Below are 27,420 nucleotides of genomic sequence, written 5' to 3'. Positions count from 1 at the left end.
AGCAGTGAAAGTAGTAGGCCTAACATACTCAAGCCTATCACACATTAAATCAAACGCACACGGTCCTGTCCAACTTATATCTGTAGACATGTTGCTATTGTGTTTGTATGTGAAAAATATGCGTTGTTATCAACTGGTATTGCTAGCAATGGCTCGAGGCATTAATCTTGGTTTTCTGACCTGAATTTGTTTTTGTTGGCTACTGGAACGCGGCCAACTCGGGTGACGACATTCCCAGCTCCGACTTTGGAGCTAAATGGAACACACCATAATGCTCGGCCTCTCCTGCTTTGAATTTGTCCCCAACTTTATGAAAATACTAAATTGCTAGAGTCAGCTGCCTTTAAGGTTACAAATGTTAGTCAACTGTGTCTACTTGGTTTTTTTTTGTTTTGTTTTTTTCCTTTACTGAAAAAGTACAAATTATAGAAACAATTTAGGGAATGGGTAGCCTATACATCCAAAAGAAAATGAAAAATCTACAATGGTGGAAATGATACCATAGCACACTCGAACATAGCAGCACGCAATGTAAAAACAAACAAACTGAAAAACAGAGATCAGGATAATATAAGTAAATAGATAATTAAAGTAAGTATATTTTATAAAATAAATAAATAAATAAAAACAGTTGAGCAGCACAAAAGAGCAAGATGAGAGACATTAGAAAAGCAAGGACTGACATAGGCTATAGATGAGAGCAAGTTTTATCGCCTTTCTATTCATTTTATCCATGGCCTTCTTGTGTCCACTTGTGCTCTTTAAACTGTACAGTAGGACTATTTCAGGAAAAAAAATAATGGATAGTCTATGCATAAAGAGCAGTTTTACAAATGTGTCAATGCTAGTGGGCGTAGTTATAAATAGTAGTCCTAATATAGGCTACAAAATGTCTCCCCTACTTTTCCAATAACATTACGGTTCCTTTAGGCTAAAATAAATATTAAGCATCAAATTTTAGGCCTACTGTTTAGCCCACTCTATATTCCGTTTACGGTATCTGACTAACTGATGGAGTAAAATCACACGACTAGACCCCCAGAGACCCCCCACCCTCCTCCTCCCCTCCACACACGGTGATCGGCATTGATACAGCAGCGCCGGTAGGGGCGGGGCAGCACTGCAGCAGTGCGCTTCTCGAGCTGTCTCCGGTAATGTTCCATAGGATACACACGCCCCTCTCCGCCCCTGCCGCGAGACAGGTGGTTGGACTATATGCCATCCTCATCGAGCCCTAAGCAAAAAAAAATCTGTTGACAGCAGGGACGGGTAGGTTGGCGCGAGCGCGTCCCCGATGGACTTCCAGCGTGTGACCTCCCCGATCACCGGGCGGAAAGCGGGAGAGGGGGGCAACAACCGGAACGCACGAGGAGAGCCCCGCCGATCTACTACCAAATGTTTTCCAGCGAATTGCTCGAGCTGCTGTTCACGCGAGGGGGTCTACCGACAGAGGAATGAGATGCACGAGTAGAAAGTTGACACGATTTGAGTGGGAATTTTCATCTGAGAGGCGGCAGGATAATTTCTGACAATCCTCCGGTCTGGGAAGTTCCCTTGGGAGTGGGTTCGTTATGGCTTCAGGCGCCGGTAAGGCTACACAGCCCCCCGGGCCGGGCTCAGCCGTTAACGGGACTGCGGCAGAGTTTCCGAACATCGAGCAGGAACTGTACGATTACCAGATGCACAGCAAGATGTGCAAGAAGATCGCACAGCTCACCAAGGTAAGACCTGCCGGTGGCACCGGGAGAGGCGCGCAGCGGGGCGCGCTGTCATCTGCCAGGCTGACTGGATGATCTGATGGCTGCCTCACTGCCATCGCACTGAAACATAATCACAGGTTGAGCGGGGTATTATCCTGTGATAGATGAGGGACACCAACAACAGCCTATCGCAGTAAAATAGAAATGCTTTATGCTGAAATATAAAATTGATCCTTAGGAGATTCAATCCCCTGAGAGAAGTAGAGTAGACAGAAAATGTTGCAGTAGCTAATATATACGACATTGCAAACTCAAATTGATTAAACAACATTATAGATGGACACTATCATCATTATTTCTTGGGATGGTGATTGGAAAACTTGAGGTTCTTTCGTCTTCGTGTCGGACACAGTAACCAGCAGGAGATCTTTGAGAGCCAAACCATGGGGCAACAATGAAGAGCGATGTGATTCAATTAATCGATTTACAGTTCAGACGGTTAGGCTAAATGTAAAAAAAAAAAAAAAAAAAACAAAGAAGAAGAAAAGAAAAGACAGAAGAATTGCACATCTCATAGCAAAGGTTGCACCAGTACCAGAGCCCAAATTATGTTTCTTTGTCTGACAAGAGACAAAAAAGATATCAATTAACAGCGATATAAAACATAAACACCAAACTGAAGAAGCTGTAACCAGTAAATGGTTGATATTTGTGATTGCATTCAAATGCATTCATTGATTATCAATCACTAAAATCTTGTGATGATTATAAATAAGTATATCTTTATTAGCACAATCATATCAAGCTGTGTATCTTCCTCCCTATGCATGCACACTTGCTTGACAGCTGCAGCAGTAGCTGCTCTGGCTCATACAGTAAGCAGTGCTTTAAGGGGATTCTCCTCTCTGGTGCACAGTAATGCTTCCAGTGGCAGGGCATGACCCATCACTTGCTTGTTGAGCTATGACAATTAATGATGGCTGTGCAGTTCCCATCTTCCCTTGTGGGTTCACCACTGTGTAACCTGTAAGTGTGTGAGTGTGTGCCCAGGAACACATGTGTGCAATGCAATACATGCTGCAGTTGTCTTTGTGTGTGCGCTGTTCAGGAAGCTTCTTCTTCATAGACACACACACACTCACACACAAAGATGACACAGATGAGAGGTCAGCACTTGTGTCTGTGCTTGTTAGGGAAATTTGCCAGCCTAGTCCGTCTACCTCTCATGCCCCTCCGCTCCTTCCATCCTAATAGAAGGGACTTGTTTTTTCTCTCTTGAAACTTTATGCAAGCCCTGCCAGCCTGTGTTTAGCTCTTTGATGACCACTGAATAAATCTGAAACCCGGAGCGCCGGTGAAATATAAGAATCATCAAATCCGATATTTGGTGTAAGCATTTTCTCTGAGCTTCGGGATGTTGGGCATGTGACACATGGTTTATTTGAGTGTTTTGGGGTGGGAGAGGAAGCAGGAAATGGGTCAGCTGTGGTAACCTTATATATTTAATAACCCCTGCTCTCTGTTAAAATGGAGGCTGGCACTAACACACACACACAGCCACGCACTTGTACTTAACACACCTCCTCACGTCCGCCTTCGCTCCTCCACTTACCCATCCACACTTAGCTCCCTACACACAGATCCCTTCCCCCTTCCCTCCTCAGCGACCTCCCTCCCCTCCTGCCAGAGAGTGGTCTGTCCTGGTTGAATGGATGCTGCTTAATATAAACCAGTAGCACGTCGGAGTGTGTTTACATGGTGGAACAAGCCAATGGGAAGGAAAGCGAGAGCTGACCGGCCCAGCTGTTGTGAATATTCACATAAGCTTGTGCTTGAACAGACATGCACACACCCACAGGAACACAGAGAATAAAGTATTGTCTTTACTGATCAACAGTAGCATATTAAAGTGTGTGTGTGCTCATTCACACCCACACTTTTGATTGGCAGCTCTAATTCTGTCTATGTGATTTCCTGTACTTATCCAGCTTACACTGTCACAATGTTCCCTGCTTTGTAATCCAGCACACCCCGTACCCTCTTTGAAATGTGTGGAGGATGTGTGTGCGTGCCTGTGTGTGTGCGCGTGTGGGACGGGGGCTGATGTAAGAGAAAGTGTGTGTGCATGCTTGCTTGTCTCTTTGCCTAACCTCTCCTCTGTGCACCAACCATTCACTCTACATCTCACTCCTGTTCCAAGAGCCTCGTCCCGGCTCTTCTTTACACTGTAGACAGAATATTAATTCCATGCTTTGCTGACTATGAAGTTATTGTCAATAAGCACGGACACTGGCTTGTGAGGCAACATGAAAAACATTATCGACTGGCAGAATCAATATGGGGATCTCGAGACAGGCTTTAAAGTAGCAAGAGGCTCTCACCACTCTCTTATCGAGCTGCCATGCCAAGCATCTTCAGACTTTACCCCCAAAAAGATGAATTGAAGTGCGACACTAACTTATTACACTGGAATTTTTAAATAAAGGTTCCACAATTCTGAATGTGGGTTTTAAAACCTAAAATCAGCTGCTTGTCGCTTAAATGTTGTATAAGATGCTGTGAATCGAAGCTAACTTCAGCATGTGGTTTATGCTAACCTTAAAGTAAGCCCATTTAACTTTTGCTAAGCTAACACATTGGCTGTTACAAGATAATGGTAAATGCAAAAACCTAGTGCAACAGTAAGAGCATACTCATAAAGTCAGTCAACTGACTTGTCATGTCAGTTATACAACAATAGCTGTAAAATTTGCTAACTTAAGCTAACATTAGCTACCATAACCTAGGCTAATGGGCATAACTAAACCAAATGAGGCTGTTGAACAAGAGCTTATTATGTCATGCATAATAGTAAGAATGTGTTATTTTATTATTTTTTCAGTATCATATATATCATCCCTTTGAAGATTAACTTAAGTATTTTTCAACCCAGACCCTATTTTTGTTTAGTGTTGTGGGGTTTTTGTTGCTAACTGGGACAACATTTTTTGAAATTGGTCCAGTATTGAGCGAGCATGCTGCAGTCAGCAGCAGTGAAACAGAGCTACACCATTATCCTTTATTCAAAGTACTTCCGCTAAAGTGCTTGTTTTATGCCACATTATGGAAAGGATCCTTAAAGATAAAGACTTTTTAGAGTAAGATCCTATTAAACCAGAAAAATTTGCTATATCATTTTCATTAAAACTACAAGACTCCCTTGACAAAAATAGTAAAATCTTTTTCAAGGAATTAAAAAAAGGTTTGTCTCTGTAGGAATTCTTTTCACAGTTACCAATTAAGTGTAGCAGTGTAAAGATGTGATTGTATTTAGATAAAGATAGAAAATGTTTCATTTATACATAAAGTGACGCCAAAATAATGACATGTCTGAGACAAGTGGTTCTCAACCTCTTTGACTACTTGTCAGGAAGTAATCATTTTATCTTCTCAGATTTTGTCATTTGAATGAGGTGTAAAAATGTAAAACCTTAGAACACTTTAGAAAAAGAAGCAAGAATTAGAGAAAAATTTGAAAAATAAACTTAATTTTATGATTTTTTAAATTGATTTCTATCTTTCAAGTCAACTAGTGTCCCCTTAGATTTACACCATATGGTCAAAAGTATGTTTGCACACTTGGTTTACTTACTGCGTAAAATTCAAGAATCAGTTTGTAAGATTTAGTGGTATCTAGTGGTGAGGGTTGTGAATTGCAACCAACTGTCGAGTCTATCACTGCCCCTTACCCTTTCAAAGAGCGTAGGATAGCTACTGTGGCTGAAACGGCACAAAAGGTGTCTCTTCTTATTAAGAAATTATATTTACTTAATTATTTAGTAAAACTATATGGCCAGTGACAGATAACAGGGAAAATATAAACCACATAAGACTGAAGGTTTATACAAACATTGACTGGGGAAATGCATTAATTCTGTCTGTCATTATGGACCCTCGCCAGAACTCGCGACAAAAAATAAAAATAAATAAATACTTTGATAGCGGTGCTGAAATAGACCTCAGTCATGACAGCAAAAGTAACTCACATAATCACTTCCTCTTTAGTGGTTTTGCCTACAAAATAAAAGCGCGAGAAACTTGTTTACTGCAATTCTCTATTTAGAGTTGAACTGAGCTTTTATTTTGAAATATTCTGAACAACAAAAGAGTCTGCTGCCTGCTTGACACACCTCTGAAAGAGCCGTCAGAAAACGTTATTCCCCTAAATGTCCTCTGCCTGGAGATACTGGGGAATTGCAAAAGCGTCCATAGGTGGATGGATGTGGATCAAACACTGAAACAAAAACAGTGCAGCACATGCTGTAATGTGAAAAACATTCGCTGCAGAATCCATTTGTTGAAGAGGAAAAAAAAAAAATTTAAAAACTCACTCTACCTTTGGATTACAAGTCCTACGCCTTACCAACTGAGCTAACTGAACAACATGTAGATTCATGTCAATATTATATCTTATATTCTCATCCACCATCTAATGGTGGAAAATATTACTCCGATGCAAAACTTATTTGCATCGAAGAAAAGAGTTATGGATGTTATATTGCATTTCTGTCGATAGATGGTCAGAAATATTACACACTGAACCTTTAAGGGGAATCTTAATGCTATAGCATGAAATTATATTTAAGACAATAAAGTTTCCAACTTGTGACAACAGTTTTGGGACGGACCTTTCATCTTTCAAAATGCCAATGTAGAATAACTTGACTAGTCTTTGGGATGAGCTAGAACAGTGAATACAAGCCAGGCGTTGTAGTCGCAGTTGCAGTGAGGAGCACAGATGCTCTTATGGAAAGCCTTCCCATAAGAGTGGAAGCTGTTATAGCAGCAATATTAATGGCACATGGTTTTAGAATGAGATGTTCAACACATCACATATTGGTGAAATGTTTGGGTGTTCACATTTTGGCCATGTAGCGTATCTTGAGACCCCTTAGGGAGTCCCGACCTCCAGGTGTAGGAACCACTGGTTAAGATCTTAACAACTTCTGGAGACCCCTTGCCATGTTGTGCTCTCTCTCTCCCTCCTGCTATATTTTCCTCCTTGCTCTCGTTTTCAAACTGGCCAATGAGGACAGCCAAGAACAGCACGCACATACAGTCTCCTCAGAGCCTGCCCTCGTTTCAGAGTCACCTTCGTTCCTCTGAGTCATGAGTTATAGTTCATGAGCTAAAGTGCACTATGACGCGATTGAATAGAGTTAGAAACCGTCCCAAGTGTTTGACTGAGGAAGGTTTGTGACTAGAATTTGGGAAGATGCCTCATTCACCATCGATATCCATAGCTGAATTATAAGAAATACATCACAGACTAATGGAGAATGACAATATTGAGACCATGTAAATGTGTGTGTGTGCAAGAGAGAGGTGGTGGCATTCACACACACACACACACACACACAGAGGGAATGTCCATCTGTGTGCTGTAGACAGAGAGGCGTCTGGATAAAATATGAGCCTGTGTGTCCCCTACATACACCCATGCACATGCGCGCGCACACACACACACACGCACGCACGCAAGCCTCTGCAAGTGGGTAAGTGAGACATCAGAGTCAGTAGGAGCAGATGATGACACTGTAGACATGGCGTAGAGGGTAACGTGAATAGTGGGGCGAAACAGGCCATATTTCAGGTGTTAGTCACAGTCTATATTGGGAAGAGGGGGAGAGACGCCACACATGCTGGCAGGCATGAGAATCACTGCATGAAGCCGCAATGACTGGACTATATTAACTCACAGGACTTTGTTTACAGTTGATACACTCAGTGTTGTCAGTGTTGCTGTTTAGCGTTATTGTTTGGGCATTATTGTTTCCACGTCAGTTTGACATTTGTCATCATAAAGCTGCCAGCTCAAAATATTGGTTCCATAATGTCTGTGACGAGTATCAGTTTTCCTGCTGTTTGTGAATATAGAGGAAACAACCCCACTAGGTGAATCAGCTGAATCCTTGAGGATGTAAACTGTAACCAGGTCAGCTCAAATGAAATTGAATGTTTTTTTTTTCCCCGAAGAAGACTTTGGTCAAGAAAGCAACACTGTGTTGAGCCACATAGAAGAAAAGAAAACAGAAAAAACAGTAACTAAAATCAAAATATAAACCAGCATAAACTGTTTTATACTCAGTATGTGCTTATAAATCAAAAAAGGAGGCTTATATGCCAATTTTATTATTTTCTTATCGGAGGGAAAAAATCTATTACTGAGTCTGCAATGAAATCTTTCAACATCAGCTTAAATTGAACAATAACTGGCTGTTTCAGCTTTAAATTATTCTGCAGTTAGCAAAAACAGGAAAAAAACGCTAGACGAACACTTTTTCCTCAATTTCTTGACCCAAGGGACAAGAAAACTCTAAACCCTTTCAGCTTCTGTAAAAATAAAGATATACATGAAAAAAGGCCACCAGAGACTTGACAGATTAAAGAAAATACAAACCACAATGATGAACAAGAGTAATTAACACACAGACTGAAGGCATGTCAGTATGAGATATGACCATAATTTAAGTGTCTGTCAAGTGGATTGGTGGTGATCAGTTCTTGTTCAGCTGCAAAGAAAAAGCAAAGCACCAGTTCTTAAAAATTAGATGACGAACAAGATACATTTCTAAAATACTTGTTTTGTTTTATTGTTTTTACAAAATTTGCATCATTAAGGCAGAAATCTGAACTATCGTCAAATCTCTCCTTGCCTGTACCTGACACTCTCCAGGTGATTTATTCTCTGAACATGAAGAATGAGGAGCAGGAGGTGGCCCTGCAGGCCTTGAGCCATGCTCATCACGAGGAGCTGCACCGCATCCTGATGGAGACATGTCATGAAGGGGAGGGGTCAGCGCTGAGGACACGCCTCCTGGAGCTGCAGGAGTCTCTGGATGAGCAGCAGAGAGTTGGAGCCCAGGTGCGTGTGTTTGTGTGTGTGTTATGTGTGCATTCTTTCCCTCCTGATCATGAGATAAAACTGACCTCATTCAAGGGCATGTTGTATTGCTGTAAATTAATGTGTAAACTCCCAGCGGGACCAGCAAATCAGACCTGCCCCTCATGTGACCTACAACAATCAACCTCGTTCAGGTAGCCTGTTACTTCACCCAAGACCTCATGCCTAATTTACATGCTGTGCACTATAATAAAACATCAACAGGAATCATAAATAACACACAGATTTCTTGCAAGCTCTTTCGAAAAAGGATGCATTTTAACAACTAAAGAGATAAAAAAAAGTATATGGACCATAAACTTTTATTTTGAAATATGTAGCCATGCTCGTCTGTCTGGTTTGTTTGTCATGATAGGTTTTCCTGTTTTAGCTCTGGGAGATTTTTTTTGCTGACGGTTCAGGAGCATGTTCTCACACGGGTGTAAACAGTAAACCTACCATCAATCACATCTACACAAAAGCATTTTAACAACTTCACCCTATAGGCACTGTTTTTGTGAAAGCGGGTGCAGGCACACCCTGAGTGTGTGGCCAAATGTATAAGCATAAGATGTATAAGCACAATGTCAGTGCGGTGCTGTCTGGGAAATGGGCTATAACAAGATGAATACATTGTTAGTAGGAGGAATACATGATGGGAATTGGACCAGAGTATCGCTGTAGTGCCACCTGTGGCGGTTTGGGGGGGGGGGCAATAGGGGCAAGTGCCCCTGTAACACAGACCTTGGACCCCCCTATGGCCCCCCGCTGAACGAAAAGTATATACAGCAGCCTCAAAGAATTGGCGGCCGCTGGCCACATCCGCCCAGGCAACCTCCATGTGGCCCAGCACATAATCTAATAGATATAACAACAAACATAAACTACATGTATAGTGAATGGAAGTCCCAAAAGAATGAGCTATATCATTTCCTTATCATCATGGTTGAGTTTCACATGCGCTGTACTGATCACCGCCAGTCAAGGCTCAACATAACTGTCCGACCTGCAGCCTCTCCCGCTCCTCTGTGTCTGCAGAGCGCCTCCACACGCGCGCGCGCACACACATACGGATCGAAGTCAGCCGGCTGATCAGCGGACGTGGACGACAACTACGCTGGTTAGTGTATGTATGTGGTGCAATAAAGACTTAGCCAATTCTTTACCAACAAACCTGTTTAATAAGCGTAAACATGCAAAACACGATGTTTTAATCTGCCCAGTCACTCATCCACTGCAGCTGTGTTTTGGTTTTAGGCTACACAAGCACAGCGCTAGTTCAGATAATAGCTTATTGTTACAAACAAGCTAAAGTGAAAGCTCTCTGTCTTTAGTAACTGTTCAGCTTAGTTTGCCACTTACATTAAAATATGACACATTATAAACTCAGTTGGTGGAAACAGACCAGCCCTCCGCCCTACCAGCAGCAGCAGAGGGAGGAGGACGACAGGAGGAACTGAGCTGTTCATTCTTTCTAAACTTCACTCAGTATGTTGATGTGAGGAATAGGATTTTATTTTACTGACATGTTAGATTTGTTTCCAGTGAGCTATTAGTGACTTTGCTGTTGTAAATCATGTCGCTGCTCTAGAAACAACATTTAGTTAATAAAAAATGTTAAATTATTTTTTAAAATAAAATATGCAATTATTTAGTAATAAATAGGACCGATAAGAGCATCGATAAAGAACTGAACCAATAAGGATTACCAATACAAGTGTGTCAATAAATCCTAATGATCCCAACTCGTGAGAAAATGTCCGGGCCATCTCTGTGTCCTGGTTTTAAAATCTGGCCCAATCGAATCTGTAATTGAATAGTCCTGGTCTGCATTGATCATAGTAATATATCTTCCTTGCAATGAAATTAAACTGTATGCAGCAGTGTAGACAATATTTTGTCCGTGTAATCCATGTTTCCATTGCATTGGTAGCCTTTGGAGATTGCAATTTAATAATGCATTGCATTTAAACAGAACTTTTCATACATAAAAAACGATAACAGTAGCCTACTGGTCCTACCAGGCTGGACACTCAGTCTGCCTAAATATGTATCCCCCTTTATAAAGCACAGATAATGGCCTACTATCAAGTATTTAATTTTGTGTATATTCACATCAGGACTAATAACAGGGTGAATATGGAGAAGTTTGTTGTTTCCTAACAAAAGTTATAGTGGGATACAAAATACAAACTGGGAAGTGTTGCATCAAAGAATATACTGTAGCATGAGCTAAAGTTAACAGGAATGGGTTTTTTTGTATACTTTAATTTAATAAAACTATAACTAAATTACTGAGAAGATCCTGTTATTGAAACAAATAACTAAGTTACTAAAACATTAAATTACATACTAAACAAGACATTTAGAAAGCTTGAACATTGCCTTTGTCTCTTTTGTCCCGGATTGAATGGGCCCCTCTGACAAAACATCTGGCCCCAGCCTGGCCCCCTTAATAAAATTGGTCTAGAACTGCCACTGATGCAAATATTATGAGAATACAAACAGATTAAAACTAGACTGAGGAGTAGAACAGTCTGGTCTAATGCTGTGTTTACAGAAAGTAAGTAGGAAGTTTTTTCATAGTAGATCTGTTAAAATCATATATCAACACCCCTCAAACATTGTTTGAGTCAAAAGTTTAACCACCATTCAGTCTGGATTAATATATTAATATACGTCTCGTAACAATATAATTTTGTTATAATTTCCAAGAAGTTTCCAAAGACAGTACTAGAAAAAGAAAGTCTTACTAACTAAAGATCCAATAGAGACATTGTTGAATTGGTACACGTCCAATTAAAATTCATTGCTGGTTTACTTGCTTATGAATCCTGGTTAGTTTTTGTGAGAAGCTGAATGAAGGTTTAGTATTTGGAAAAAGCTATTTATCCAACCTGCTGGATCTCAACAGTGCAGGCTGGTAATGATGTTTTGCACACTGAGCACTGAATGCCACAACAATGTATCTAATTGGTCTTTATGGCTTTTTTTGCCCTTTTCAAATGTTTTGTTTACACACTATCCACACTGATAACTCCAGTGATCTCACCACAACCACACACCTCTGAGATGAAATGGCACAGGATATATGTAGTATGAATGTGCCACCACAAAAAGCACATGAAATGCAGGATGTTATAATGTTAGCATGGAGCAAAGAGTCTGAAAGGTTTCTTCTCGGTGTCTTCTCGACAACTAAAGACGTATAACCAGTGGACAGTGAATTTCCATATAAGTGCAGCTTTAAACATGTTATCCTCTTTGCATCCAGGTGCAGGCAGACTTTGAGTGCTTCCGCCTCCAGGCGGGGGAGAGGGAGCGTGAAACTGAGGCGGAGCTGAGAAAAGAGTTTGAGGAGAGGCTGCAGGCTGCAGAGGAAGAGCTCCAAGAGGCCAAAGCCCAGATGAGCGATGCCCAGGAGGAGAGCCTGCGGTTGAGCAAAGAATTGGAGAAGACCAGGGAGCAGATCCAGGAGCTGGATGCCAAGTGTGAGGAGCTACGGAAAGCATCTGACGCGGAGAGGCAGAGCAAAGAGGAGCAGAGACAGAGAGAAGAAGATGTGAAAAAGAAAGGGGAGGAGGAGGAGAAACAAACACAGGAGCGACAGGACTCGGAAAGAGTAAAAGCACTATTAGAGGAGGTAAAGGCATTGAAGGAGGAGAGGGATCGAGCAGAGGAGGAGAGGGGGCGAGCAGTGAAAGAGGAGACAGAGCGGTGGAAGCAAAATATGAACGACCTCAACGAGGAGAAAGAGGAAATGAGGAGGATGATGGAGGCAGAGTGGAGGGAGGAGCGGCGGAGGTGGGAAGAAAGAGAAGAGGAGGAGAAGAAAGGAATGCACAGCGCTCTACGAGAAAGAGTGAAGAGGGCTGAAGCTGAGGTGGAAAGTCACCTGGAGAGGTTGGCTGAGAGCAAGAGAAACACCGTCAAACTGCAAGAGCGAATACAGGTACACGCACACACGCATGCACACTCACCCATAATATTTCCACTCAGACTACAACTGGACTCTGGATGCTGTGAAACGGGAGGCGAAAGGAAATTGAAATGTTGCAGCTTCCTGTCTCTGATGCACCCAGCTAATGATTGTGTTGATGGGAAAAGAGGGAGCGAGGTGGAAGCAGAGAGAGAGGAGCGAGAGAGGGGTGGGGGTCCTTGCTTGTCTAACCACAGGCTGCCCTCCCTGAGTGCTATTCCCACTGCCAACTATCTGCTAATGAGTAGTTTGAGCAGGATAGATTCGCTGCACCAGCTCTATTACCACCTTGTGGATGAGCATTAAGAAGCCCTACGAGAGCTGGCAGAGAGCTGACATAAGCCTTCACAGCAGGCCATTAAAGGCGCACAGCTGGGCAAGATAGCTCCCTGACTTACCACATTTCATCCCTTTGTTTTTCTTTTGCCCTCACTGTCTCTCTGACTTGTGTTCTTTCCTCCTTTCCTCCTCATCTTTTTTTCTCTCTTTCCTATTCCCCCTGTGCTCTTTATCAACCCACAATACTCCTCTGCATTGCCCTCCTTACTTGGCCCTTGCGGCAAACTTTCCTCACGACCCTGGTGCCTCCCTACAGGACCTGGAGGAGGAGCTAGAGCTGGATCGGAGGCGTGTGTCAGAGGCCGAGGGTGTGGCTAAGCGGGCGGAGGAGGAGCTCACGGTCGCCAAAGAGAGGCTGCTGCTCCAGGAAGACGAGCTGCAGAGCAGAGCAGGTAGTTGGTTCAGTCTGCCTCTCACCGTCTGTGTCCGCCTGTCCACCTTTCTTCTCACCTGTCTGCTGGAGAAAGCTCACTCATCGGTGAAAATCGGCTGAGCTCAGTGCATTACCATTATTCATTCTGACTCAGCGTTAATTAAGCTTTCGCCTCACGCCATTATAATGTATACAGAAAATGCAACAAAGGCACATTGTTCATCCTCCATGAAGGCAAACAGTTTCATCAAAATGTCATCATACCTAGTCAGCAAAAGACGCCCTGAATTTTATTTATTGCATGAGAATGATTTTTGTTTTAGGTCCTTCCTCATTCAGTATTGGTCTGCTGTTTTAGTCTATTCTGCTTCTATTATGCATAATCAATCAATAAACGCTCAAGCATGTTTGTGTGTGTGTGTGTGTGTGTGTGTGTGCTTGTGTTCACTATTTTGGTGTGTTCTCTTTGCGTCTGCGTGTACCAGAGGAGCTGCTGAACCGCGGCAGCTGTGAGGTGTGTGTGTGTACTGAAGTGGAGGAACTGAGGAACCAGGTGAGCCGTCTGCAGAGCAAGAACCGAGAGCTGGAGCTACAGAGCAGCGGCCGAAACAGCGACCACGCCCGGCAGATACGCCAGGTAAAACACACACAAAGTAAATAAAGTGCAGTTACATGGGCATATATGTTAAGTATTACTTTCAATGTCCACTTTATTAGGTACACCTGTGCAATCCAGTGCAATCCAGTAAAACCTTTTTGCCATAAAGTCTACTTTTATGATGCCTGTAAGTGGTACTGAACTGCATTTATAACGTAGTCCAGTACAACACCAGCTTTTACTATGACCTCAGTGCTAAAACATATAACTGAATTTACACATTTCCGATGTCACCAACAACAAGAACATTATAAACTTTCTAGAGGTAGAGTTTATGGCTGAGTCGTTGCATTGAATTGTATTATTGTTGCATATGTATCTAATAAAGTGGCCACTGAGTGTTTGTTGTGTGTGTTCACAGCACGCTGAGGCACTGTCCAGTTTGCGCTCTGAGATGGTGAGAGCCCAGACAGAGGAGCTGCGTCGCATCCAAAAACATGCGGACGATGAGAGGGACAAACTGCAGAAGGAGATAGAAAAAGAGAGAGAAACCTTACAGAAGGAAAGAGAAAAAGAAAAGGATCAGTTGGAGAAAGACAGAAACAGACTGCGCAGAGACAGAGAGGAGGAGAAGGGAGCGCTGGAAGAGATCAGAGAACGTCTGAGGAGAGAAAAGGAGGAAGAGGTGGACCGGCTGCGGAAGGAACTGGAGGTCGAGAGGGTTCGTGTTCGCTCGCAGTTGGACAAGAGCATTGAACAGGTCGAGGCGGAGAGAGCCAACGTGCAGCAGAAGCTGGAAGAGGAGAAGAAGAGATTGGTGGAGAAGGCTGAGGAGGACAGGAAACGGTTGAAGGAGCAAGTGCGGAAGGCAATAGAGGAGGTGATGAGGAGGCATGCAGCCGAACTTCACAGCGTCCAGGAAGCTCTGAGCTCAGAGAAGAAGACCAACCAAGAGGTTAGCATCTTTCTGCACACCAGGGGGGCGTTTTTTTTTATTTCACTAGTAACTGCTACTAAATATAGTAATTTTGAGCCACAGATCAGTGAAGTACTACCCACTCATGACCATTTTCCACACGTCAAGCACTGATGATTGATTGACTGGGAGAATGCTTTTACATGCATGATCTTAACTTGGCAACTCTAAAACATGCATTTAATAATCACTATCATATTTAAAAACTAAAGCTTGGATAGTTTTTCCCCTTTTCCTTCCCTGACAGCGCAGTAAGAGGCCAGGCTCTGTAGTGAAAGAGGACACAGTTTTTCCCCATAACGTGCACTTAAATCTGAATTTTAAAAATTGCCTTCGGCTCAGCTGTAGCTGCCAACTCATATAGGCTTATTTATCTTAGTTTCACTTTCAGACTTTGGATTTAATTATTTTGGATTCAAGGACGAACCGCCATGAGAAACAATTTTCCCTTTATCCTGTCACACAGCTGCAACATTAATAATTTCCCAGTTTTGAGCCTGTGTGGTGCACATGTGCTCTTGAAGAAAACTCTGTTAAGCATACACAGAAATCAGGATTCTCAAGCCGAGATCTAGCAATTCTGAAACAATTTCATGCAGCATAAATGTTTTTTTTGCCTCATCTGCTGTCCTGTTAATCATCTCGCGACCTCTTGAGGGGTCCCCACCCCCTGGTTAGGAATCACTTGTCTTAAAGAGCATGTGTAATGAATATTTTTTTGAACCCAGTGTAAATGTAGAAATATAAAGAGATTTTTATCACATAATTGCCTGCCCTTTGAGCCTTCTTATAATGTGCACAATGGTGACTAATTATTCATTAGGATTGAATAAGGAGATGATAGCATGGTTGGGTTACAGTGCTAAAAAGAAGATAAATTGTTAATGTTATAATGGTTTTGATGAGGATTCATTTAATTGGAAGGTGTGTGCACATTTGGAAGAAGAGAGGAGAACCGGGGAGGAGCTACGCAGCGGGCTGGAGAAGGAAATAGAGGAGCTGAGGACAAAACTGAGAGATACTACCAATGAGGTGAGAGGTGACATGACACTAGTTGAGTGTGTATTTAAAATGTATATAAAACATATCAGATAAAACTATTTCTATTATCAGTTTTAAGACTATGTGAAGTGAAAGTGAAAAGTTTCTGCGCTCCCAGATCTGTAGGCTGGAGTCAGCCATCCAGCGGCAAGACAAGAAAGAAAAGGTGGCACCTGAAGCTGCACACTCATGTGGACCACAGTGCTCTCGTCTGGAGGAAGAGCTTCATCACACTCGGAGTCGGCTGGCTCGGATGCAGGAGGAGGCGGATAGGCAGCGGGACAGGCAGCAGAGAGAGGTCGCGTCCCTGAGAGCTGACAAACACCGACTTGAGGAGAAAGTCCTGGAACAGAGCCGACTGAACACTGAGAGGAGCCTTTTAGATCAGAGCCAGCGGCATACAGAGGACCGGATCAGGTAGCAGAATAAACACCGACCTGCCAGAACTGCTTAGGCTTACGTGACAAAGTCTTGATATCGCCTCCTGCCCTCCTGTTAAAAGTTCACTGGTGTAGAACAAAGTTGAGTTGAGCTGTGGCAACTTTTCCCCTCTCAAGTTCAATTCAGTTTCATTCAAATGAGCTTTATTGACATGTAATGTGTTTTACCAGAACAAAACATGACAAGGAATTAACTGCAGCATTAAAAAATTATACACGATGCTACAAACAATATCAGGAATCAATATCACAATCCAAATAAACATTAGCTGTAATGGTTTTCAGACAACCATATTAGCCTGTCCTGTTTCATCTAGTGATTCTACATATCTAGCAACTTCTTTTTCATCATATACTGACTATGATTACTGTATATACACATACCAAAGACAGCAGATTACTTTTATTTAAAGTGTGTTAAATTACTCTTAAATACCAGTTTACATGCAGTTTTCAATGACATTTTTATCGTTGAATAGAGAACAATAATGAGTCTAACAATAGTACCCCTCAACACTTTTCTGTTCTGGGGTCTTTTCCTTGCAAAGGCACACATTTACAAAATCTGTTAGCTAAAAGTATACAGGTTTCTGCTCCAGAAAGACAACCAGGGAATTGACACAGGTTTGCGCTGATATGGACATTTATGAAAAGTTATTAAGAAAAGTGAGAAATAATCAGGTTACCATCCTGTTAGAAGCACAAGCAAACAAGACACTGTAACACTATTACCCAGAAGAGTGTACAAGAAGACAGAAATAGTACATTTAGCATGTAGGTTCACTCTGCCTCACTTTTTGTTCTGCTGCATGCCTCCAGGGCAGAGTGTGAGGATCGCCTCAGAGCTGAGTTCAGGATAGAGATGAATGCTGCTGTTGCTGAGAGTGAACAGAGATGGCAGAACAGAGAGCAGGAGCTGCAGACCCAGATATCTGAGCTGCAGAGGGAACTGAGCGAGGAGCAGGTGAGACTCCTTCACAAACTGCCAGTAATCGTCTGTAGTCAGTCAGCCACACTGATTTTCACTATAGGCGTCTAATTCTCATCAGACTGAATTGCCATTTAGTGTATTGTTCATATTTTTCTTGAGTTTCTAAAAAAAGAGATGGAGCTGTAGAGTTGATCTAGACTATCGAAAAGCATCAAAAGTCACTTCACCAAGTGAAAAATGGTATCCAGCTTAATGGACTTAACTACTCAAACATATTCAGATTACTGTCATATATAATGGAGAAAATCCTCACATTTCAGAAACTGGAAAAAAAAACAAATATTTGGCGCAAATGACATTTAGTTTATCACATTTCATTTGGGTTATAAGGTTATGTCTGACTTCACACGTTCACACAAAGGTGCAGTAAGCGATTCTGGACGAATCCAACCCCATGACAAAAATCATGATACGGAGCGAACAACGACACAGCAAGTCATTAACGTTAGCTCAGTTTTGGGTTAGCATACTGTTGTTACAGTTGCTGCTGCAGAGCTAACATGAAGCTTACATGCAGAGAGGACAAGACGGTCCCAGAGCCAGCACACCATTTGCAGACAGCAATATTCACAACTCTCCTGCTACTATAGCTAACATCACAACAACAGCATCTCTTGGTGAACTAGAAAGTAGGCTGAATGTCCGTGGGCAAGTCATTTAACGTAACCTGACACACACATCATGGCTGGAATAGTGCTCCGTGGCTCAGTGCGAACCACTTTCCTGTTTACAGAGCCAGGGCTGTGTACAAACTTCTTGTTCAGCGCACACACAGAACTGACAGCTAATGGACCTTGAGGAAATATTCACTGAATTTGACAAAAATATGTATTTTGGATTAGAATCACCTACTCCACCTTTAAGGTCAGCTTACTAGTCATGATAAGTACTTCTCTGCCTACGAAAACAGCTGTATATGTAAATAACCTCTGTGGCTCTGAGGAAGCTTTGAGAAAATATCCCTGATGACGTCACGTGGGTGTCTCAGTTTTGGCTTGGAGGCTATTCATCTTAACAGAAAGCCTGCGTTACAAATGTGGTGCTTGAAAGATGAAGGTGTTTACCAGGCAGGAAGGGTGTAACTGCATACTTTATTATTATGTGGGATCCAGTGTTTTAGAAGCCACACTGAGACTTAAAATCTGTATATTTCATCCCCAACTTTATGTAAGTGCAATACAAAATTGCTGGAATACTCTTTTAATTAGTCCAGTAAGCCTGTTTTTGACAGCACAATGAAGCCTGTGTTTTATTTGTTTATTTTAAGAAAGCTGTGTGTGTCTGCAAATTCTTAAACAAAAGCGGCATCTCCATTTAATTCAACGTCTGTTGCAAATTCATCATCTCAGGATTACTTTTTATGGTGCAAAGGGCACATAATATCTTTGTGTTTGCGATTTCTCATCGATGCAGGCAGCGAAAAAGAAGGCGGGCCAGGGAGATGACTGTCATGGCAACACCGAAATTGACAGGCTGAGGAAAGAGGTCCAAGACACCAAGGAGATAAACAAGAAACTGAGGGAGTTGCTGCAGGTACAAACATTTTCAAAAAATCATATGTACTCTCTTTCATAGCTTTTCTCTGTGATGAATAATTAAGCAGCACTGATGAAAGCGCTGCTGTGAGGAGGCAGCGTAATGTTACTCTATAAGTGTGAGCATTTATCTGTGGAACATATACACAGTTAAGTACAGTAGCCTATACATGTAGTGTGAAGACAGGTTTGTGCAGCTGTTGTAAAAGGTTGTGAATATATGTGTGTTAATGTGTTGGAGGAGCCCCAAACTCAGTCTTCAGCTGAGGAGAGACACAGTCACGCCATGGCTCTGCAGGCATTAGAGAGACAGGCGAAAGAAGATGTGCTGTCTGAAAGGAACAGGCTACAGACAATGCACCACCTGGAGCTAGGTATCGCACACATGTACACATGTACCACATTCAGGCATGAGCATTAGCATAAGCACACGCAGACGGTAACACATTCTGTATAAGACGTACACAGCAGCATGGACAAATGAGCAAGTGCGCGTGCACACACACACACACACACACACAGATATACACATTGAGATTATAAATTCAACAGTGAAGTTGCGATTGCCATGGTTACACTTCACCATGGCAACAGCAGAAGGGTACCTGTAACAGTGGGCCAAATTGATTTTGTTTTTTGTACGTGGTCGTGTGTGTATGTGTGTGATATCAGATAAGCAGCGTGCAGAATTGACCCAGCAGCACACAGAGTGGAGCCGACAGATGACCCAGCGACACATGCAGCAGATAGAAGATCTACAGGCTCAACTACAGGCACACACACAGATGATGGCTCTGCAACAGGTAAAACACACACACACACACACATAAATCCCACTGGGATGAGTGTGAACAAGCAGACACACACAAACACACACACCTACCAGCCTCTTCGTCTGTACTTGTCTTTTACTTACATAATCACTCTTTGACACACACAAGCAAACACATATACACATATGTGTACACATAAGCAAATCACAGCCATTTTATATCTGATAACTGATATCATTAATGGTTATTAAGTCAACACAGCATATATGTGTCTATTTTAAACTATTTTAAAAACTGAACTCTGAATGCAGATATTGATTAATGTGTATCTACTGTATGCATGCTTGTGTGTGTGAAGGATCTGAAGCAGCAGAACCAGTATCAGGTGTTTGAACGACAGCTGGATGAGAGTCGATGTGCCATGCTGGAGCTGCAGAGAGAAAATGCAGCACTGAAGAAGCAATTAAAGGAAAGGTAATGCAAGACGTGGGCCCATGTGTAGTTATTTCAACATTATTGATATCCTTCAGGGCTGCAGCTAATGATTATTTTCATCATCGGTTATTCTGCTGACACATTTTCTCAAGTAAATGTCAGAAAATATTGAAAAATCATCAGTGTCCCATAGCCACATTTATTTCATCCAGTCAACAGTCCAAAACCAAAGATTCGGTATATATCATATATGACAAAGGAAAGCATAAAAGTAGTTGCTAATTAATTGTCTGTTGATTTATTACTCAGTTAATCCATACCCAATTGAAATCAGTTAAAGGAATAGGTTGACATTTTGGAAATACTCTTATTCCCTTTTTGGTGAGAGTTAGATGAGAAGATCAGTACCACTCTACTGCCTGTATGGTAAATATGAAACTACAACCAGCAGCCGGTTAGCTTAGCTTAGCCCAAAGACTGGAAATAGAGGGAAACGTCTAGCCTGGCTCTGTAAAAATTTAACAAAATACACCTACCGGCACCTCTGAAGCTCGCTAATTTACACATTATGGCTGGGCCCTATACATAACCGCAGTAAATATGTGATAAATGTGTTAATTAGTGAGCTTCAGAGGTGCTAACTAAGAGTTACTGTTAACTGTCTCCTGGCTGTAGCTTCATATTTAGTGTACAACTTACTTCTCATCTAACTACACACAAAAAGCAAATATCCCAAAATTGTGAACTATTCCATAAAGACAGAAGAGGAAAAAGAAGACAACACACTTCGAAAAACTGTGTGAAATTTGATTTAGTTTAATTGTTATCCCTGCCTACTATATACTAATGTATTGACTAAAGATGTAGGATAATATTCGACTGAAGAAAGTGTTTTTTATCTGGTAAAATATGTCTAAAAGGTTGTACAAATCTAGGTTACAGGTTTATAATAAATAGTGTATACATATATATACTGTAGATGAAACAAATATATGCACTTCTTTTTTAGCTTTATTACTTATTGGTATATATGAAACTAGAGCCACTACAGTAGATCCTACACAGTAGTGTAAATTTGCGTCAGTGAAGATTCAGCCATTTTCCGGATCCCTGATGTCTTGCTTAGTAGACCAAATGCCAACAGTTACTGTTTGCAATGTATTATAGCCATTAATTCCATTCTTCTGTTGTATCTACTGCCCCTCCCAAGGTCAGTGCGGGAGAATCCTGAAGCTGAAGAGAAAGAAGAGGAAAGTACAGAATTGCAGAAGAAAAAAGACGCCCAGCTGGAAGAAGAAGCACAACGTCTGAAGGAGGAAGTGGAGAAACTGAGGGTAGAGATGGAGAAACTGGAGGAGTCACAGAAGCACTGGGAGGAGAGGAAAGAGGAGGATGTAAAGGAAGAGGAGGTGGACGAGGAGAAGAAGAAGGAACGGGAGGAAGAGAAGAGAAGGGAGGAGGTGGAGGAGATCCGGAGGGAGCACAAGAGGGAGATGCAGAGTTTGGTGTCTGAATACAGCATCGCCCAGACACACCTGCAGGCTCGCATAGTAGCCTTGGAGAATGAGTGAGTAGAGGAAAAGACTTGGATATACAGCAGTTTAAAATGAATATAGTCTGCCCGAAACGCTGACGAAAATCTGGACAGGTATGAGAGAAAAGGCGTATGTTTGTGTATATGATTTAACTGCAGGCTGCGCGAGCGGGAAGAGCGGTGCAGGAGGAGGGAACCTCGATGTGACGATCAGCAGTTGGGGAGACTTCAGGAGAGACTGTCTGAGAGAGACCAGCTCATTAAACGATTAGTGGTGAGAGCGCACACATACACTGCTCGTCTGATTGCTTCAGAAGTTGCTTTATTCATCTTGTCAACAAATCCCGAAAAAGACCAACTGATTGTTTGTTTAGTCAAAGTCTGACATATCTTATTCCTCTGTGCCATAGAGGCACACAGAGACCTCTCTTGTTGTCCAAAAACTATTAAAAACACATCTGTGAGCCACACAACGTTCCTACATGAAATTGGGTACTGTAGTTTATTTTGAGTCAATCCTGCATATGTGGTCCTACTGCTGAAAATACTCACTAGAGCACCAAATCTGTGGTTACAAATAGTCCTTTACAAATGTACTATTTACTCTTGTTTTAGCTACAGTATGTTTGCTAAAAACTACAGTGCCCAGCTGTTTTTAGAAATTATGTAGTGTTTTAAAAATAAAAGAAATATATTTGTGACCTGTTGTTAAAGATTCACATATTCAGTTGGAACAAATGGGCTTGGTGCTGAATGCCACAGACAGACTGGGGTAGAGGGACCAAAGCACTTACTTTTATTGGATTTGTTGTCGATGAGAAAAACAAAACGCAGACCATCTCCTTTCAATCATGGACTAAATGATTCTGACCATGCCCTCACAGGCCATTCATGATATTTGAGCTTAACAGTTCATGCTCGACTTTGGAAAGAAGAACAATCTCCGCTCAAGGTCCACTTACTCGCTTGTGCAGCTTTCGACCATATCGACCAGAGCCTTTAATCTGAACACCTCTAGGATGGGGTGTCCTGATGGCCGTGTCCATGGTGGTTAGGATGCATACCACGGTACTGCAGTGTCTCGGGTTGATTCCCTCCAGGGAGTTTTGTTGTTTGTTGTTGGAACTTCTCTCTCTCCCCCATGTATACGGTCTGTATTTTAACCATTTCAATCCAATGAAGGCAAAAAAAAAAAAAAAAAAAAATCAATCATGGAGCTACTTCAGATCAGAGTGATATGGTCAAAAACTCACAAATGAGCTAGTAGGTTGAACAAAGATTTAGAACTGTACTAAATCGGCAATACAAGCTACTCCATGTTCAAATTAGGAAAAACTGCTATCAGGGTGCAAAATGAGCTGACAGGCTGATTTTGAGACATTCTTGGGGCCCGAATAACTAAGTTGTGACCAAGAGTTAATGTAAAATGTGTTGCTTTAAAAAGCATTTTTCAAAAAATGCAATGAACACTCCATTCATAACAGTATCTTTATTAATCATCATATATGCGTAGGAGTAAAATAAAAATTAGTAGTGTCCTCAGCCAGAGTGCCGTGTCTGCCATCTGTGTGGCATGAGGCAGCTCAGCAAACACGTACACCCTCCAGACACAACGCTGATACAACAGCAACAACACCAACTGTGAATAAGGCCAATGAAAGTCCTTCCTCGTCCTCCTTCCCTCCAGGAAGAGAGGCATCAGCTGCAGCTTCACCCTCCTGTTGCCGGGGACAACGGCACCCTCAGGCTTCGTGACAGCAAGTCCCGCCCCGGGAGCGTCACGCCAACCATGAGGGTGAGTTTGTCTGTTCTGCTCATGCACATAATGTATTCATCAAAACAAGCCTCCTTCCAGCCAGAAGTGCTCAGTGGGCTGGAGCCAACTTCTCACTCGTCAGATCCCCGGTCTGTCGTAGAGACCCCTCCGTGTGTCACGCTGCTTTTAATTACATTCAGTTTGGCCAGTGCAGATTGTATGGAGAATAAAAAATGTGGTTCCTACAAGATAAAATAAGTTTAAGGATGTGATCTTGAAGCATATATTTGACGTTGGACATTGAAAGTAACTTGAAGTTTATTGGTTTTCATATGTAGATATAAAATCTGCAGATTTTATATGAGCCTATATGATCATAGTCTGAGGCTGCAACTAAGCGCAGGATCCAGTGTTCATTAACATGCCTACATTCAGTCATTTTGGTGTCAGTTATGGACGAGTGATCACAGACCATCTGGGCTGGTAAATCTAAGCATTAATAAGTACTGAGACTGTTGTTACAGTATATGCCTAAAAACTTTGCTTCCAAATAAGCGTGATTTAAAGTTGTACAAAAAAACATGGTTTTAGAAGTTTCCTTGAACCTTTTGATAACTTCTCATGAATTCAAGCTGAACCACGGCTACTGTTCTCCATAAAGGTCAGTACAAACACTTTACAGCATACAGTGGGAGACTGATCATGATGTAAAGTATTTTTGGCATTGAGCAGGCCGTCTTCTTCCACTGTAACACCCAGGCAGGTATATCACATAGCACAGAAAACGTTAAAGAACAAGGCTGGTGATTTAAGACAGGTCACCGATATTTAGTTCATTTTTTAATTAATTTCTTTAAACAGCGGGGCACCTCAGATTTTAGAAAACGTTGCTCAAACAGGAGTAAATGGTGCATTTGTTTGGGACTATTTTCAGCTGCGAGTTAATATGCATTTTGTGCTGTAGTTTACGGAAACAGGACAGTATATGCGAGACTGACGCAGAACAAACGTGTTCATCATAATGAAGGAACATGTCAACCAGTGCAACTTACTGATGTGCTTTTAATCGTTTTGGGCAACAATGGAAAAAGAAAAATATCCATCAGCAGCCTTATATTTTGAATAAATACGCCTCGGAGTCTTAATCTAAGTGGAAAAATAACAGTTATTTCATCATATTGATTTTGATTTATGCCATCATTAAACTAAACGGACAAAACTTGAATGCACAGATTCATTTTGTAACACTAACATATGAACTATGCTGGTTTTTACCAACAGAGGAAACACGTCGAGTCTCCAACTCGTGTCACCAGCATCCCCAGCACCGGTACTTACGACAGGAGCCTCTTCCTACCCCACTCCTCCTCATCGTCTTCCTCCTCATCCTCCACCCATCAGCACTCTTCCTCGACCCTCCCCCACCAGTCCACCTCCCACCCTCAGACCTCCCCCCACTACTCCACCTCCTCTCTTCCGCACAAGCACACGTCCCTCTCCCTCAGCCAACAGTCCTCCCCCTCCGCCCCTCGCTCCACCAGATCCCGGACCTCCTGCATCCCTCCCACCCCAGCACCCACCGCCCCGCTCCCCGTCTGCCCCTCGCCACAGATGGGCATCCGCTACGTGTCGCCCTCCTGCCAGGAGCCACACGTGCACCTGCAGGCCCAGTCAATCAGGTATGAACCTTTTAATTTCTTGGCTGAGATGCAACAAATCTAAAAGGAAGGGAATGGGAAAGCAGCCCACTCACAACTCAGATTCATTTATTTCAACTCATGAAGAGTTTAGCATTTCAGCAACTGCCTTCAGAATAAGACACCAGTCACCTGAAACTAACAACATGTCCACATAATCAAGAAGTCCACAAGCACAAACCAGGAAAATACAGTTAAAGGAGAAAACAATCTTACATTCAAGTCAGAAAAAGAAACCACAAAAAGTAGTTTATCTACACAATTCAATAACAAAAGGTCAAATTAAGAAAGGAAAATTATTTCTAAATATCTTTTTTAAAGTCGCTGTATGAAAAATACAGCGAGAAAGGAGAAAGTCACCCCAAAAAACTATACAGGCTGTTTTTTCAACACTTAATCCATGTATGTGATACTGACTGGGAAGGATCATCATCTTTCATGACCGGGCGTGTGTACATACTGTATCAGTATATCCGTATTTACAGACCAATCACACATAATGACCTCCTGCTGCTCATAACATACAGTAAGTCTCCCTTTCAGTCAGCTCTGATCTGTCGAGGAATCCACTTTATGGACTCCACTGTGTGTTGTGACACCTTTGTATCAGAACCAGCATCAACTTTTTTTTTTTTAAACAATTTGACCTGCTGTACAGTAGCTCGTCTGTTGGACTGGACCACATGGCCCCGCCTTCACTTCTCACATGCATCAATGAGCCTTGGCTGCCCATTGGACAACTTTTGACCTGTTTTGACCACTACAGACCGGGAACACCCCGGCCTCAGACTGTGGTGTCTTCCTTGTGATCAAATCGAATGTCAAAAATTGAAATCAGTGCATTTGAGTGGTTGGTGTGCGTTTTCCCCTCAGTTTTAAAAATAAGCACAATGCTCTGAACCTCAGCATAATGATATACTAATTCTGATTTTTATGAAGTCTACATGTGTTTCTTCTGTTTTTTAGGGGCCCATATCTGGAGCAGAGGGGGACCGAGGGGCTAAAACAGGAGTGGTTCACCAAATACTTCTCCTTCTGAGCACACACACAAACAAACACACACACACACACACACAAAAACACGCACAGCAGCTGCAAGTACATTTCCTCATATACAGTTCATTGCTTCTTATACACATCCGTTTGCTTCCTACTAACACAAACACACACACACACAAAAACAAACATAACCACATCAACAGACATATGGGCTCATCACCAGCAAGGCCATCTCAAACATTGCCTCAAAGCTCAACCAAAAAGTGCTTCTCAAACACATGCCTGACCTCTTCTCAGAACATAGGCCTGCCGGATCTTGTTTGTATAGTTTGGAATGTGTCCATATCTTTTTATTCATTTATTTTTTATTTAACGTGGTCTTCCTTTTTTTAAATGCAACCTTTGCTCTGATCTCATCACACGGTTATACCAGGCAAATGTACATTTCTTAAAAATCAACAACCAAGTGTCTCTTCGAGTATGGAAGCATTCGACGTATTCAATCAAGATCCTCGACAAAATGGACACACGCGACTCACCATACCAAAATGAAGCTTGTTTCAATGCAAAAATGTATGATAATCTTAAAGAACAAATTGAATAAAATATTTTCTTTTTGTTAAGCGCTTCTTTGTACACTGGTGTTACAAATTACAGAATATATAATTTTATAATGCTTTGTAAATTTTCTTTAACATTGAATGACTTTCCAAAGAAATATTCTGACTTCTCGGGACGACCCCATCTGAAGGTTGTAAATAATGAAATTAGAAAAACTTAAAATAATTGTGTATGTAGTAAATCAACACAAACAACCCTCCTTTGCCTCACAGTGGTTTGGTCCACTGCCTGCTTTTACATCAAAGATCGAATCTCTTCAGTAGTTGTGGAACTCCAGTAACGTTAAGCAGGCTGGGCAGGCTATTTTATTCACTTTAAACATCAGATAAATTATTCTTTTCTCTTCAATACAGATGATACTGAGTCATTAATAATTGAGTCAAGTTGGGTTTTGCTCAATAATGGTAAGTGGCAGATAAGTGGGCTTACTGCAGTTGAAGATATAAGTAAGAGACATCCTGTGTCCCAGACCTAATATACTATGTGGAGGACGCAAGATAATTTAATAATTATACTATAACCGCAGGGTGAACCTATTTAAACAACTTTTGTTTTCTGTTACTGGCCAGATAAAAAGACAGAGAAAAGGAAAATGGATATAAGATAATTTCAGTGCACCAAAACGCCAAGTAAGTGCAAAAGGTCCCCATGTTAAGGCGATTCAGTAACATCATGGTCTCCATGCATCATGGTCTCCATGCAACACCAATA

General features: G+C 41.9%; 1 protein-coding gene across 2 annotated transcripts; it reads left to right on the top strand.

The window, feature by feature from the left end:
* Positions 1-1,111: 1,111 nt before the first annotated feature.
* On the top strand, positions 1,112-26,177 carry fam184b (family with sequence similarity 184 member B). Of its 2 annotated transcripts, XM_038713455.1 has the most exons (18): positions 1,112-1,721; positions 8,416-8,604; positions 11,897-12,574; positions 13,197-13,332; positions 13,799-13,950; positions 14,333-14,866; positions 15,812-15,919; positions 16,047-16,345; positions 17,188-17,332; positions 18,773-18,892; positions 19,136-19,268; positions 19,567-19,697; positions 20,026-20,141; positions 21,313-21,669; positions 21,796-21,910; positions 23,324-23,431; positions 24,674-25,071; positions 26,056-26,177. In XM_038713455.1, exons 1-18 carry the CDS (start codon positions 1,572-1,574, stop codon positions 26,126-26,128), a joined length of 3,942 nt encoding a protein of 1,313 aa, XP_038569383.1. In that variant the 5' UTR covers positions 1,112-1,571; the 3' UTR covers positions 26,129-26,177. The 2 variants fall into 2 exon arrangements, with proteins under 2 accessions (XP_038569383.1, XP_038569385.1); XM_038713457.1 differs by lacking the exon at positions 23,324-23,431.
* Positions 26,178-27,420: the final 1,243 nt, after the last annotated feature.

The sequence above is a fragment of the Micropterus salmoides genome, unplaced genomic scaffold (assembly GCF_014851395.1).
Source record: "Micropterus salmoides isolate LMB-PRFRI ecotype aquatic unplaced genomic scaffold, ASM1485139v1 Ms_hic_scaffold_12, whole genome shotgun sequence".
NCBI lineage: Eukaryota > Metazoa > Chordata > Actinopteri > Centrarchiformes > Centrarchidae > Micropterus > Micropterus salmoides.
Note: the sequence above shows the minus strand (reverse complement) of the source record. Positions and strands in the feature narration are given on the sequence as shown.